This window comes from Myzus persicae, unplaced genomic scaffold (genome assembly GCF_001856785.1).
Source record: "Myzus persicae strain clone G006 unplaced genomic scaffold, MPER_G0061.0, whole genome shotgun sequence".
Classification (NCBI taxonomy): Eukaryota; Metazoa; Arthropoda; class Insecta; order Hemiptera; family Aphididae; genus Myzus; species Myzus persicae.
Window position 1 is genome coordinate 60,734 of NW_019104193.1, and position 14,287 is coordinate 75,020.

At 33.4% G+C, this 14,287-nt stretch overlaps 1 protein-coding gene across 4 annotated transcripts in view; it reads right to left on the reverse strand.

Moving 5' to 3' along the window:
- LOC111039816 (teneurin-m) overlaps positions 1 to 14,287 on the reverse strand; it is a 69,599-nt gene that overhangs the window by 25,066 nt on the left and 30,246 nt on the right. For all 4 annotated transcript variants that reach the window (XM_022323454.1, XM_022323453.1, XM_022323451.1 and 1 more), the window contains exon 2: positions 9,841 to 10,116. In XM_022323454.1, coding sequence (XP_022179146.1) covers positions 9,841 to 10,116 — 276 coding nt within the window. The remainder of the gene's footprint in view (positions 1 to 9,840; positions 10,117 to 14,287) is intronic.

The window sequence follows — 14,287 nt, forward strand, 5'->3', positions numbered from 1 at the left end:
TATATATATATATACGATGCATATATCTACAATATACATATACTACACGTACGTACTTATAATAATATGTTATATACATTTATGTGCGCGCGTACGCCAATTAAATGACAATCTGGCCGAGTGCATATTGGCCGTCAACCGAGTTTCAGATATATATTATTATTATAATATTATATGGAGCTCCGGCTCGAGTGAGTGGGACACGGGTAACACTTTTATCCGATTTTTTGGTTGTTTATTTTGTTTTTTATTTTTTTTTTTTTTTGTTCCCCATCTGTCGTTCGCTGTCCCTAGCAGATCGTATTCGGTAAAGGGCCCGTCTCTCTAATCCGATCCGGTGGTAATCGCCGCCGCCGCCGCCGCCGCCGCTGTGAATCGTCGAATTAATCAATTGTGCTTTTAAAACGATTAAGTATTCCTTTTGAACCAGCTGAGCAAGTATCATAAATCTACGGCACGGTATAATTCAACGTTGTCATTATCGATGCACATGAGTCATATTATATTATAGATATATATAATACAATAAAATACTGTTTCACTCAACAACACTGTTAAAAAATTGTAAGTTTTCCATTACCGACACACATTATTAGTGTATACCAATCATTTGCACTATTGCAATGTATCGAAACTGTATTGGAAAATAAGTGTTTAAACGTTCGTAATGACATATGAAACTCGAGTAATCCTCAGAAACACTACTTTTGGCATAAATGTGACATACGTAGGCAATCTCATTTTTCCCCAATTAGATCGGCGTAAAAGCTGTAAGCCACCAAACTCACCATACGTTTTCTCACAAACTCGCGGATGTCGACGTTTTGATCACCGTATTATTGATATTAGTTTTTTTTTTTTTTTTAAATTAGAGTTCAAATAAAAAATACTAATGTGGAATTTTAAGAGAATCATCGGTATTTCAACAAAACCATATAGTTCACAGAACACCCACTTCCTGCGGTGTGTATAATTAGTAACGACATTGTTTGAACCCGGGGGCCTACCTGTCTCTCACCCTCTCGCTCTCTCTTACACACACACGCACATAAATACACACCATTTCAGGCGCCCTCTGTTATTAAGAGGCCAATAAGGTTTAGTGACCGGATTAATGAGCCACGGCGTTTAATTAGGGACCCTTGGGCTTTGAAAACCCCGAATCCTAAATATAAACGCACATATTGTATGCATTGCGTGAGTTATCGTATTCAGACGTAAGAACTCGAGTGGGTTATAGAAGAAAAAGAAAATTAAAACTTTGGATAGCAACTTCAAATATCTAGCAAATGCCTCTTCCATGTCAAGCCCGTGAGTAAGAATGCCATCTGCCAAAAACTTTTCGTTTTTCCCACATGTAACTTTAAAGTCGTCAACGTTTTACAGTTTTATTTTTTAACTTTTACGAAACAATGTACATAGTAGGTATATCTATTATATTATTATATATGTGTGTATTATATATAAAAAGAAAAATTTAAATTATTGTAAACGTTAAGACTGTCTAAGACGTACATTTCTAGAAAACCAAAATACGAACCATTATTTCGCAGGTATTATTATTGTATAATCAAATTATATCTGATTGACTTTATACCATCACCTACATTTTAATTCAATCTACATTTTTTTCAAAACGGTTTTTACATTTTTACAAACATAAATAATAACCACACACAAGTGTCCATAAATTATTGACATTCAATTATGACGGCAGTAACAATGGGTACGGTACCATGCATTTTTACGGATATTATTTTGCGCTATAAAGAGAAAAGACATAATAAAAAAGCGAACATTTTAAACATATTAAACGGAATGCTGTACCATAAAATTTCGCAATTTACGACGCACATCAAAATAGTATAAACGAAAGTTAAATTTAGTTATTATCTTCAACTCTTGTCTACAAAGCATATCACTAAAAGCGTAACTATCTTACTGCTCATGCCGTATACTTATATTCTATGTATAGTCTATACATATATATATATACACAGTAGCAACATATATAAGGACGTCAATCGCTCGTAGCTCCAATATTTTTTGCTTTGCTAATATACTTTAATGTACTTATGGGCGAGAGACGCACAGAAGCAATGTACGGAAGCTTAAAAATATATGGACCCTATATCGGTTGTGGTTTACGGGTAAGCTCATTTTTATGAATGATTTGGTGTATTGAACAGTTATGTTTTAGGAGGTACTTTCAACCCCCTTCTGGTCCAAAATGACAGGCCCTCGACCATTCACTCGTGTGATACAAATCCAAATAATTCATAAAAGATACAGTTATCCCCTCTTTTCAAATACGCAACAAAATAAATCACTATATATGTATAAAACGGTCTGGAACGTCCAACATTTCGAAATGTTTAATCGAACATAAATTTATGCGTGCGATGTTAATATTATATACTATATACCCACTAATGGTGCGCGTAGTATCAGTAAAAATCGACTTAGTATAAATAAACAGCGGAAATATCGATTTATGAAGTAATTAACATGCAGAAACCTCTAATTTGGCTTATATTTAGCGCAAATAATAAACAGAGACAACCCCGGAGAGCCGTATCAAGGACCTAGATAACACAAAACACACCCCTTTCCCAGGCAAACCAGCAATTACATGGCCAGGACCCTTATTAGCAGCCAGCCGAGCTGGACTATATGTTTGCACCAACCAGCCGGCGATGGTCGTGACTTTTAAGAATTATGACGTTTAACGCTTTAACGTGCGCGACACGCAACGTCGCTGGTCACGCACAGCAATAGCGGCTACGTCACAGTACAGCTGCACCACGCGAACCGGTCAAGTTCTCGTCAGAACTCGATTCAGCACTTGCGGATGACGTCACGATTGCAAGTTGATAGTATATTATGTCTGTCGGATGTCGTGAAAACAAACTTATGTATTTTTGACAAAGTAATCTGTTTTAATTTTTTTTTTTTTTTTTAACTTAATTTTGAGGATTTAAAATAATAATTGTCGACAACGGCGTTTAACAGATTGTTCTGAACATATATTGTTTGGACGAAACCTCCGCGCTGTCGCGGATAACCAAAACACAAGACTGTCCGCACTCGGCCGCCGGTGGTCTACTGCTCACATAATTTGACATGCGGCGACGGAGACAATAATATTAGAAATTAGAAATAAATATTAATAATAAATATTGCGAATTCCGTACCCTAACAACTGTCATGGAACGGATGGGCGCTTTGTTAAGACATGCGCTCGACTACAGAGAACATCAAGACATAACGCGCGCGCGTGTGTGTGTGTGTGTGCGTGTGTGTGTGTGCGTGTGTGTGTGTGGAGTGTGTGCGGGCTTGTGTGAAATGAAATAAACTCGGCGCATTAATCCCAGCGATAAAATCTTCGAGTAATGAATCTTTTTGAAAGGATCGAGCAAGGGGTTGCGCACAATAATGGACGAGCCGCCGGTCCAATTAATAGGGGACGCGCTGTGAAATTGATAGGGCGAGAGAGTTCCGGAGCTTTGAACTCGCGAGATAAGCTCGTAGCTCAAAGTGACAGACGCCCACCGACTTCTATTCCCTCCCCCCTCCACGATACCACGCACGGTGTGTAACGCAATAATCTACGTAAAAGCCCATATGAAGGGAATAATATCGAAGCCGGGCTAATAAAATAAATATTCACGGTTCAATGGCTCATTTGTCGGTGGTCGCGTGCATTCCGATTTCGAAATTGGATTTTAGTTATAAATAGAAAATGATATAGAACCGTATGATTTTTCCCCCAAACGTAAATCCCCAGAATACGGTCCGAAGAAATATCATTTTTTTTTTTTTTTTTGGATTTTCCTCACTTTGTATATTAGCCTTTTGGACACCGAAATATAAACCCAATCATTCTTCTTTCAAAATATTAATATACATAATAACTTTGAGTTCCCGGATCAGATCAAAATGTTACTTTACTTATCATAAAAATAAAGTAATATAAAATCAATCCAATATTTAGGCATCAAAATTAAACTACAATTTTGCTATTATAAATCATTTTTTTTTTTATCCAAATTAATTTAATTTAAAAAAAATTATAGATTAAAAATGCAAGCGGTTTTTTTCGATATTCCTCTGTATTATTTCTTCAAAATATTTCTAGAGTGTTTAGACTGAAATCAATACTTATCACATAATAATTTCCAACGTCCACGAGGGATTCACAACCATTAAGCCGTGTAGGTACTCATGTTCTTTCATAATATATTAAAACGTTTTGGATTTTTCCGTATATACGTCACGCGTGCTCACCGCAAATGCAGCCTACGTGAAAAATGGTATTCCATTTTGTATATTTATCTATATTGTAAGTGTATATAGACACCGCCAGCAGGAAAAACCTCTTTTACAAGTCGCTGTTTACAGAAAAGATAGACATAATGCTTGTGGGCTAAAACCGAGAAAGAGATTGATTACCTACTATCTTCATGTGCATTGTGCACCAGTTCAAACGCGTCTGCTCGTAGTATATTTTGGAAATTATAGGTCGCGTGTCGGCCATGCCATTAAGTTTGTGAAACACGAATGACTTTAAATACCGTAAAACAAACGTGTGTTAAATCCCCCCCGAATTGTCGTTTTTGAGCTGGCTGACTGAACCGGAAATGAACAAAATATTTATTGTTCCATTCCAGTTTGCCCCTCTGATATTTACCATATATTTACAATATTATCATATGTCTCATTATATTGCATGAATACAGTAATATTGAACAAAAGTGAGGCTAATATTTCATAACGTAATGCAAACATTTAAATATTTGTTTTAGTATGTCTGATAATTTTATACTCCAACTTGACCCATTATATTTTATTTTGGTATTACATATTATGAATTTTATTTCTGTTTACCTTTCCATAAATACAATTCTTTTTTTGCCAGCCGTACACAACCATTTTGCTGCATATAGTACCGATTACATTATGAGGCATTCACTCTTGCTTTTTTTATTAAATTGATAAGTAAACAAATTTAATCGAAAAAAAGTATAACATCGTAAAATGTATTACACATTTGCACCATGGATAAACTTCTGCACAGTCACACATTTCATTATGAGCAATGGCATCAACAATACTGATAATTTATCTTGAATTCTCTCATATTCAGCTCACTGTCCAATAGCGTAAAATTACTGGTGTAGCATAAAAGCTTTTGAATCAATTTTAACCGAAAATCCTTTTTTAGCCATTTACTAGCAATCAATATAATTCTAGTGGTTTTCAATTCATCTCGCAATTATTTCCGGTGATAAAATATTACTATAAATGCAACTTGAAACAATTTATACGTAGGTACTTAGTATACGATGAATAGTATATTATATTCGTGTAGGCGTTAATACTACATGGTTTCCGAACAAGTGCAACTATGTTATATATATATATATTATATAAATTATATTTAATAGTATACACTTTTACTAAAATAAAAATAGTTTACCGGGTTTTTAGTCAATTAATTATATAATTTTTATTATTTACAAAAATCTTATTTTGATGTCAGTAAAGTAGGTAGAATCCACAACAAGGTATGGCAGTGTTTTATATAGAATACTTTTTAAATAAGTAGAACAAAATGTACTTTAATTTAAAACTTTTAGAACTTATAAAAGTACTATAATTATATTATATTGATAGATATTGGTGCTTGCTATAGATTACATTTCTGCATTGGTATTAAACTATAAAAATCAAGAAGTCTAGTTTTTGACTTAACATTTGTATTTCAACTACTAGATGGTTAAATAGATTTCACAGAGATTTTAGCCAAAATAACTAATAAGTACCATTTTTTATTCAACAATAATCCCATCGTTTATTTTATAGCGTCTCTCTAGTATTAACCACCAGTCGAATATTTAAATTATGGAATTCATTCAATTATGAGGTAATGCATATTACGATTTTGAGTTTTTGTATTATATAAACTAAAATCAATTATATTTTACTACAGTAGGTACTTAATATTATATAAGCTATGTTAACTATTTTTTGCTATTATAATTAGTTTGTTTATACATACAATATACATGTATACTAAATAGCTAAATATTAATTATACACTCTTACCCTTCGGGATGTAATTTCATAAAATAAAATAAACAAAATAATAAAACTTCTTTACTACATTTTCCATAGGCAACTATGCGAAAATAAATTATATGTACTATAACCAACGACTACTGAGCCAATTGAAGTAATTAATTTTGATAACCAGCACTTAAATTTATTTTTTAGAATCGTATAGAAATTATTACACAATATTTACGGTTTTAAATTTATATTTATTTAAAAAAAATCTATAATTCACTACGGATTGTCATCGCAATAAACCAACTTGTGTTGCACACATGCACCTTCAAAAATACTGATTTTGTTTGATTCATTATATTACTACTGGTTTCATTGAATCGTTTTACACGGATTTATTTCATTATATTTTCACATTTTACTCTTTATGGTCCTAAAAATGACTATTGCAAAGTTCACCGGAGAATTAAACTGAAATGTTTAGTATCAGAGGTAAAGATAACTATAATAAGTACTACGTAATATAAACAACGTCTAAACTTGCACCGAACTTTTCACACCGACTGGGTGCCTTCCGATTTGTATGCTGTGTTCGGTCGATATTTTCCTGCGTATGTCCTTCTCATTATTTTTTAATGAACGATTATTATGAAAGGGTAAACAGAACTCTGTGAGAAATAAAAACATACAACGATTGTTGTGTATCTAATGAGTTGATCCGGAAAGCATTCAATTATAATGATATTAATAACAACGGGTAGGAGAACAGGATTTACTCGCCTGTGTAGAAATTATTAAGAAAAGAGGATAAAAACTTTCCTAAAGAAAAACAAACTATGAGAGATTACGCAATAAAAATGTCCGAATGGACAGCCGCTATTTGTTAGCCAGAACTTTGAAAGTTGATCATTAATATCCATTTAAAAACAATAAGCTTATAAAATAATTTCTGTGGAAATATCAAAATATTATGTATGTGTATTGAGTATAACATTATGAAGATATTAATATTAAAGTAAAACCAATTTATGTGAAAACGGGATATTAAGTATTATACGTTATGATTAATTATATGTATAATGCACCTACTCATGATAATTAATTTTTATGAATATATTTTTTAATATCAATTTAAAACTTGATTTCGACCACTATACTTATGTTTTGAATAATATCATTAAATATAGAGTAATATTGGGTGTATTTAAATTCGATTTAATTATAGATACTTATTAGAATTTATAACTACACAAAATTATAGTACTTAAGTTGTACAATTTAGTATTTACAAAGAAGATTATTTAATACAAATTATTACATTAGGTATAAATAATAAATCTAGATTAATAATACCTAATACAAATATTATGGAAACTTATTACGGTAACAAATAATCGGTATTCGTTTAGTTCTCGTACATTGAATGAGATACCACGTTGTTATCTTCACAAAAACTTTATTTTTCAAGGGTTTCAAGAAATGTAAAATGTGTTTGGTTAGCTATCAAATTAAATCGATAATTAAATATCAATAATACTGTGTTTAAAAGCGCTAATCAGTCGCATAGTTTTATCATATCTTAATCTATTTCTCGAAGGGTGGGAAAAATACGTCTTTTCAAAAATAAATTATGAAATATTTTAACGTTTAATCATCTTAATGTAAGCTCGCGATATAATGTTATTGCATTCTAGAGAAATAAATATGTAACAAAAACTTTAGAAACGTATCGTTATCTGCCGGTTAGTTAATATAATATATGTTATTAGGTTAAGCGGTTTTAGTTAATTTTTCAGATGATGATATGTATACTTAGTGTAACGCACTACCAATACATTATATTATACACTACGTTATTATTAAATCGTAAGCTCGAGTACATGCTGACTAGAAGCTTTTTAATGATATTGCATCAATATATTATTATACCTAGGTATATAATTTAATTGATCAGATTTGCTTCGCCGGTCGGTCGACGGGGAGGAAAGAGAATTTCACCCTCCCCGCTCTACCCCCGACACGCAACACCGATCGGCATCGGGTATTTCCAGTTATCATATCCAAAGCGAATGTACATATACACACGGTGCCCAGTGGAATAATACGGACTGCGCTTACATCAATTTCCCCTAATTGATGGACGCCGGTCAAACACAATATTGGGCCCCGCCACTGGTGCTGGTATAAAGGCATGTTGTGTATTATTATTATATTATTATGTATGGTTGTATTTCGTATTAGCATTATGCGTTTTCTTACCACCCCCTCCGCAAAATCATGTTATAATAACATCCCGGTCTGGTCGTTAATCACGTTAAAAGCGTATTGGATATTTTCCACCGAAGGCTCTGTGTGCGCGTATAAAACGTTCTAAAAGCACCGCCGAATAATTATAATTACCTAATGAACAGCGCAAATACACATACGCGTATAATGTACACAATAATAATCTAGAATATTGAATTGATTGATGGTTTACTGCGTCCACTTATTTCAATTTGCGCTGTATATACCAGCTAGCGCCAGTAATGGGCAGTTATATGCGATGAAAAATGAACAGAGCCCATTAAAAATTACCATTCGAAATGATAATAATATTTGCACGTCCGACGACATTGCATTATAAAATAATATTATTATTATTTTGCAGCAGTGGCGGTAATAATAACGTTGTCGCCGGGCCACAGCAACGGCGGACGACAAGTACGACAGGTCAAAAATTAACTGTGAGCGAATCGTAATAAATGTCTTATTACACGCAGCCATAGTGGTGGAACAATTTGTTTTGATAACAAGTGAGTTTGGATATTCTCGAGGTCGGGTTTTTCCTATGTTTCTTTTACCATCTCGGAGTAGTCCCAAGGGGTCCCAAGGCGACCCTCTACCCGCCCACTGTTTTCGTCACGACTCTTAAACGCACATAAATCTTGGCTCGTCGTTTGGCGGAGACGACCGCGGCGGTCGCTAATTTTGAAAAACGACCATTATTCGTTAGAGAAAATAAGAAAACCCCGAAGAAAACGCGACTACTAGCTGTACGCTGAATATACTCTGAGTTAGAAACGAAAAAGTATGCAATGTGCACTAGGCATTATTCAAAATTATCTAAGTGTCGGATTTGCTTTGAAAAATATAGATGAAAACAAAACAATCCACAATGTTTGAAACGTAGGTACCTACTTCGTGACTCCGTAGCATTTAATATTATATAAGTATTTTTTAATAATAATTATTTATCAAGACTTCAACAACAATGATTTTTAGTCTGCATTAACTTAATATTAGAAAAGTAAACATAAACTAATATACATTCGATTTAATTACCATTGACATGTTTTAAAGAATTTATAATTTTAAGTTTATATTCCAGAAAAATGTAGTGATTGCGGTCATTTAATAAATTATATCATACATAATATTGACGATCCATGGTCAGGAATCTAGAGCATTGGAATAGGAATTAAATATGTATCGTGTCATAGTTTAAATGTGTTACATTACGCGGATTCTCCGCTCGTTATGACATAATATATAAATATTCGATATTATTATTAAACTTGAAATTGAAAAAAATTCCGAACCCCGTCGGAAAATATATATATCGTCGTTATATTTAGATCGTAAATCATTTCGAGGGGACGATTCTTCCTTCCACTTCGGAAAATTATTCATACTGATCTGTGATTTGCAAGTCCTCTGGGACCGATTGAAAGGTTTAGATACACCTACGACTTATGACTATGAAATGGGAACAAAACACGTCGCTCTTACCTCCGTCGTGCAGCTGCAAAGTAGCGTCCCTGGTGAACGCTAGTTCCGAATCCGTGAGGGTCGCGTCCGAACAGTTTCCGGACGTACCGCTGGTATCGGTGTTGAGCAGTGCACCGGGCTGCTGGTATGTGTGATTCGGCCTGCGGTGCCGGTGGTACTGGTGCTGTAAGCTGTGCTGGTGACGGTTGGGCTGGAACTCTGCCGTGTCTTCGTCACATTCCCCGTCGCTGCTGTCACCGCGATGCTGGTACGGTTGGTACGCTCGGTTCGCTTTTCCTGTAAATAAAAAAAGAAATTGCGTTTTAAATACAGTCTTCAAAAAATTACCGGTAAAATAAGGCACTGCAGGAGTCATAAAACAATTGTGAGTACAGGACTTTGAAACTCAACACAGTACTTAATATGAGAACCAGTTAAGTTGTAAATTTCATTTTGTTTTAAAATATGACGCTATTATTAATACGTTCCAGAAATTATGTCATGATACATCTGATTAAGACACATTGTAAAGTTCATCAAATCGATTCAAATAATATAGTACCTACGTGCACTTGAATACAGAAAAAAAAAAAATTTTACCAACAAAAAAACCGACGAATTAAGAACAAATTTTTATTTTAACATGGAATAAATAGTTAATTTTACTAGTGTAGGTATAATACCTATTCTATAATCATCGTACATTTTCCAAGAAGCTTTTCGTTTATCATCAAAACTTTGGAACTGCCCAGATAATAGTACATTGTGTCGGTTAATACAATCATCAGGTATAGTATCCTTAAAGGATAATGTATACCTCCCTTATTATTATTATTATTATTGTTGTTTTTGTTGTTATTGTTGTATTGTTGTTATTGTTGCTGTTGTTATTGTCACTATATTATATTAGTGGTTTCGATCTGAAGGAGCTCCTCCCGTTTACCAAAGAACTCAATCACGATAATTGGCAAACGGATTCACGTGGCAAGTGATCAATGCGGTACGAGACCGACCTGCTTCCTTTAATTACGAAATGGATGGTTGTGTACAATAATGCGGAGCCCGGCCGTCTGACGTTCGTTTCGCGGATATTATTAATAAAAAAAAATACCCTCCCGCCCTATCGGTCTACAGTTTTGCCTTTATTTTAATATAACTACAATATGTATCTTTTGATTTTGATTTTTAAGAATCAACAACTCGAAAAGAAAAAATAATAAAATAAATCAACATCACAGTTTTGTTTGGTTGTTTTAAAATTAAAACTATAGCTATCTCAAACAATAAAAAATTTTAATGTACAACGTTATTTCCAAACAACTTTTAGATAGAATTTTTTTTTAAATAGCCTTACATCATTTTAGTTTATTAAATAATTTTTGTTAAACATTGCGTTTTCCGTACGATTTGAATAACGACCACTTTAAAAGAAATGGAGAACACTATAACCTTCACACCATGAACAAAGTTGTTTATGTGCAGCTCTACAGAAGCCTTTGCACAAGTGAGGGGGCTGTAAAAGTAGCAACAGGAGCTTATTATTACACGGGAAACCTATGGTGTGAGAAAAATGTAGTTATCTGGGTGAAAACAGTTTAATTTAAATGCATGGAAAATAATAAAAGGGATTCTCTTCCGCGGAATACGATGGAATTTCGCCTCGCACTTTACTGTTTCTAATAACGTGTACAGCTGTTATTTATTTTCTGACTATTCCAACCCTTTTCCTCCATCGCTGCCAATGAGGGAATAAATATTTTTTTTTTTCGGTATAGAGGGGGTGGGTTATATTTATAGTGAGGAAATGAACGGGGCATTGTCAGTGGTGTATTTCTCGTCTATTACTGAATAAAAGGCCCGGAACAAGAATTAGTGACCCGAGCAATATCTCATGTTTGTTGCCCCGAGAAAACGTTTAAACGCAACGACGACTCGAGGCTTTTAACGCCGGGACCAATGTTGTTTACCCTTATAGTTACTTGAAAAACAAACATACGATAGAGGCACATTTTACGACCCCTCGGCCCATGTTAAGCTCTCTAACAGCCACTTGTCTGTGTTGCGTTCCCCATTATTATAAGTCTTCATTTTCTATTAAAACCACAATCGAAAATTCGACGTTCCATATTAATATATTATTATAATATATTTTTTTGTATTTTTGAGCACTCATAAACTAAAAAGTAAGTGGTTTTTGTTTCTCGACTTTGCGAATAAATGGGATTTTAGAATACAGAAAATTTGCGTTATTCATCAAAATGCAAATACGACTTCAATGCACCCTTTTTGTTTTATGTTTAATTCATTCTTCGGTCAAACAAAGCAAATATTATTCTTTAAATTGTAACGGTTATTAGCAATAATAACAATTGCTACAATTAGTTGTAATAATACATTTCATGCATCTAGTTATTTCTTGGAATTATAAATCTATTTTAATAAAGGCATAGTACGTGATTGTTGGAATAAGCCCATAATACCGTAAAGTGTTTACGAGTATCGGAATATACGTGTTTAATTTTACTACTCTGCCGATAGTCAATTACAAAATCCATTAGTCTGTTGTAAACTCAAAATGATGTATCATAATATGAGTGGGTAAGCGAACTAGCCCAGTATTATAAGCGCAGCACACTAATAGGTGCCTGTGATAAAATGGTGTATTCTACTACGTTGTTAATAAATGTTAGTTGTTATTTTAATATTAACATATTAAAAGGCAACCAGCCAGTAAAATATAAACTGGCCTTTTTTAAGATTTCTTTAGTTTACGATCTCACATAACAAGTATCAAATTTATACATAATGAGGAAGAACACACACATATTATAGTATCATAAGCAATTCATATTTTGGACAATCATGAAATTAATAGGAAACCCAATAATTGATAAATAATACAAAAATACAAATGTCGATGTAAAACTATCAGAACATAAAATTAGCAATCAAACAGGGAATTTTAGTGCAAAATATATATCTTTTCTTTTTTTTTAAAAAAAAACCCGACCAATGTATATAGGTCGCACTGTCAATACTAGCTAAAGCTACGTATTGACAATAATATGGACAGTATTGTCTAAAGACAATGTGGACAGTGCATGAAAGGGTTTTGTACACGAGAGCGGTGATGGGAAAAGAAACTTTTATTGTGAAAGCCTCTTGAAATCCTCAAATTCATATTGCATTTGCAATAACTCAAAGTTGATGGCGGAAAAAAGAAGTGGTAAAAATAAAGGGGTACGCTCATTTTTCAAATCAAGAAGGACGGTATCCTTGCAGTGTTTTTTTTTCTTTTGTAATAAACCAAGCTCGTATAGTTTGGCGGTTATCATCAGTCTTTGTCAGAACATTTTTTGAACGTCAGCGCACGACCACGCGAATTCGATTTCATAGCTTTCGGTGATCATAAAAACGAAATAATAAATAAATAATAACAGCCTATAAATGCATTTAACGGGGACGAATTCACGGAGTGCAGAAAACGTCTCGTAAATAAAATGTTTATCCGTGGAAGTCAGTATACGTAAATACGCTGTAAATTCGTGTGTCGCAGGATTTACGCCCGAACAACTAATCCTCGGAAAGTGGACTCCCGGGGGTTTGTTAATTTTGAATGGCTGAAAGACGAGCGGGAGTACCGTGGACAGGGTGAATGGCGCTGTATAAGTGCGATAAACCACCTCCTGGTCAGGAAGCACTAATCAAAAAGGGTTGATTTCGGACGGTAACCCGTGAATGGCCGGAGGTATGTGTTTTGATTGCCTGTCAACCATCCCAAGGGTGACATTTACAAAGTCACTATAACTGTGCCCTCCCCCCAGTCTAAGTCGTCTTATATTTTATACAAATACAAGTGTATAAAATACATAATATTATGTTTCAAATCAATGAAAATAATATTTTGAATTATAGTTGGAACGAGTAACCGTATATAGGTCTATTAAATATGATGTTCCATCAAGGTTTAATAAAATATAATAATCTCAATTCCCGAATATTAATTGAATTTAATATACCGTATTTAAAACGTCAGTTTCATAGGTTGTACAATCAGTATATTTAAATTTATTTTACACCTTAATTTTTTTTAATGACATAGTATAATGACAGCAAAATATGTGAGTCAGATCAATTTAACTAAAATAATTACTCTTAAAAGAACTTCATTAACACTAATTAATTTCCTATATTATTGTTGTAGCGAATATAATGTAACTTATACTTACTATCCATACAATATAAGATGATATCGAGGACAAACATAATTTGATATTTGTATGCTTCATCGAAACTATGATTATCGTGTAGGTAGCCTATTGTATTATCGACAATCAGAAAAATCAATCAAATTGATAATTATTTTTGTATATTATTAGATACTGTTTCTTTATTGAAGACGGAAATGATATTGACTATGACTAAAAGCTTGATAAATAAATATATATTCTTATTTAATTCATTAAAA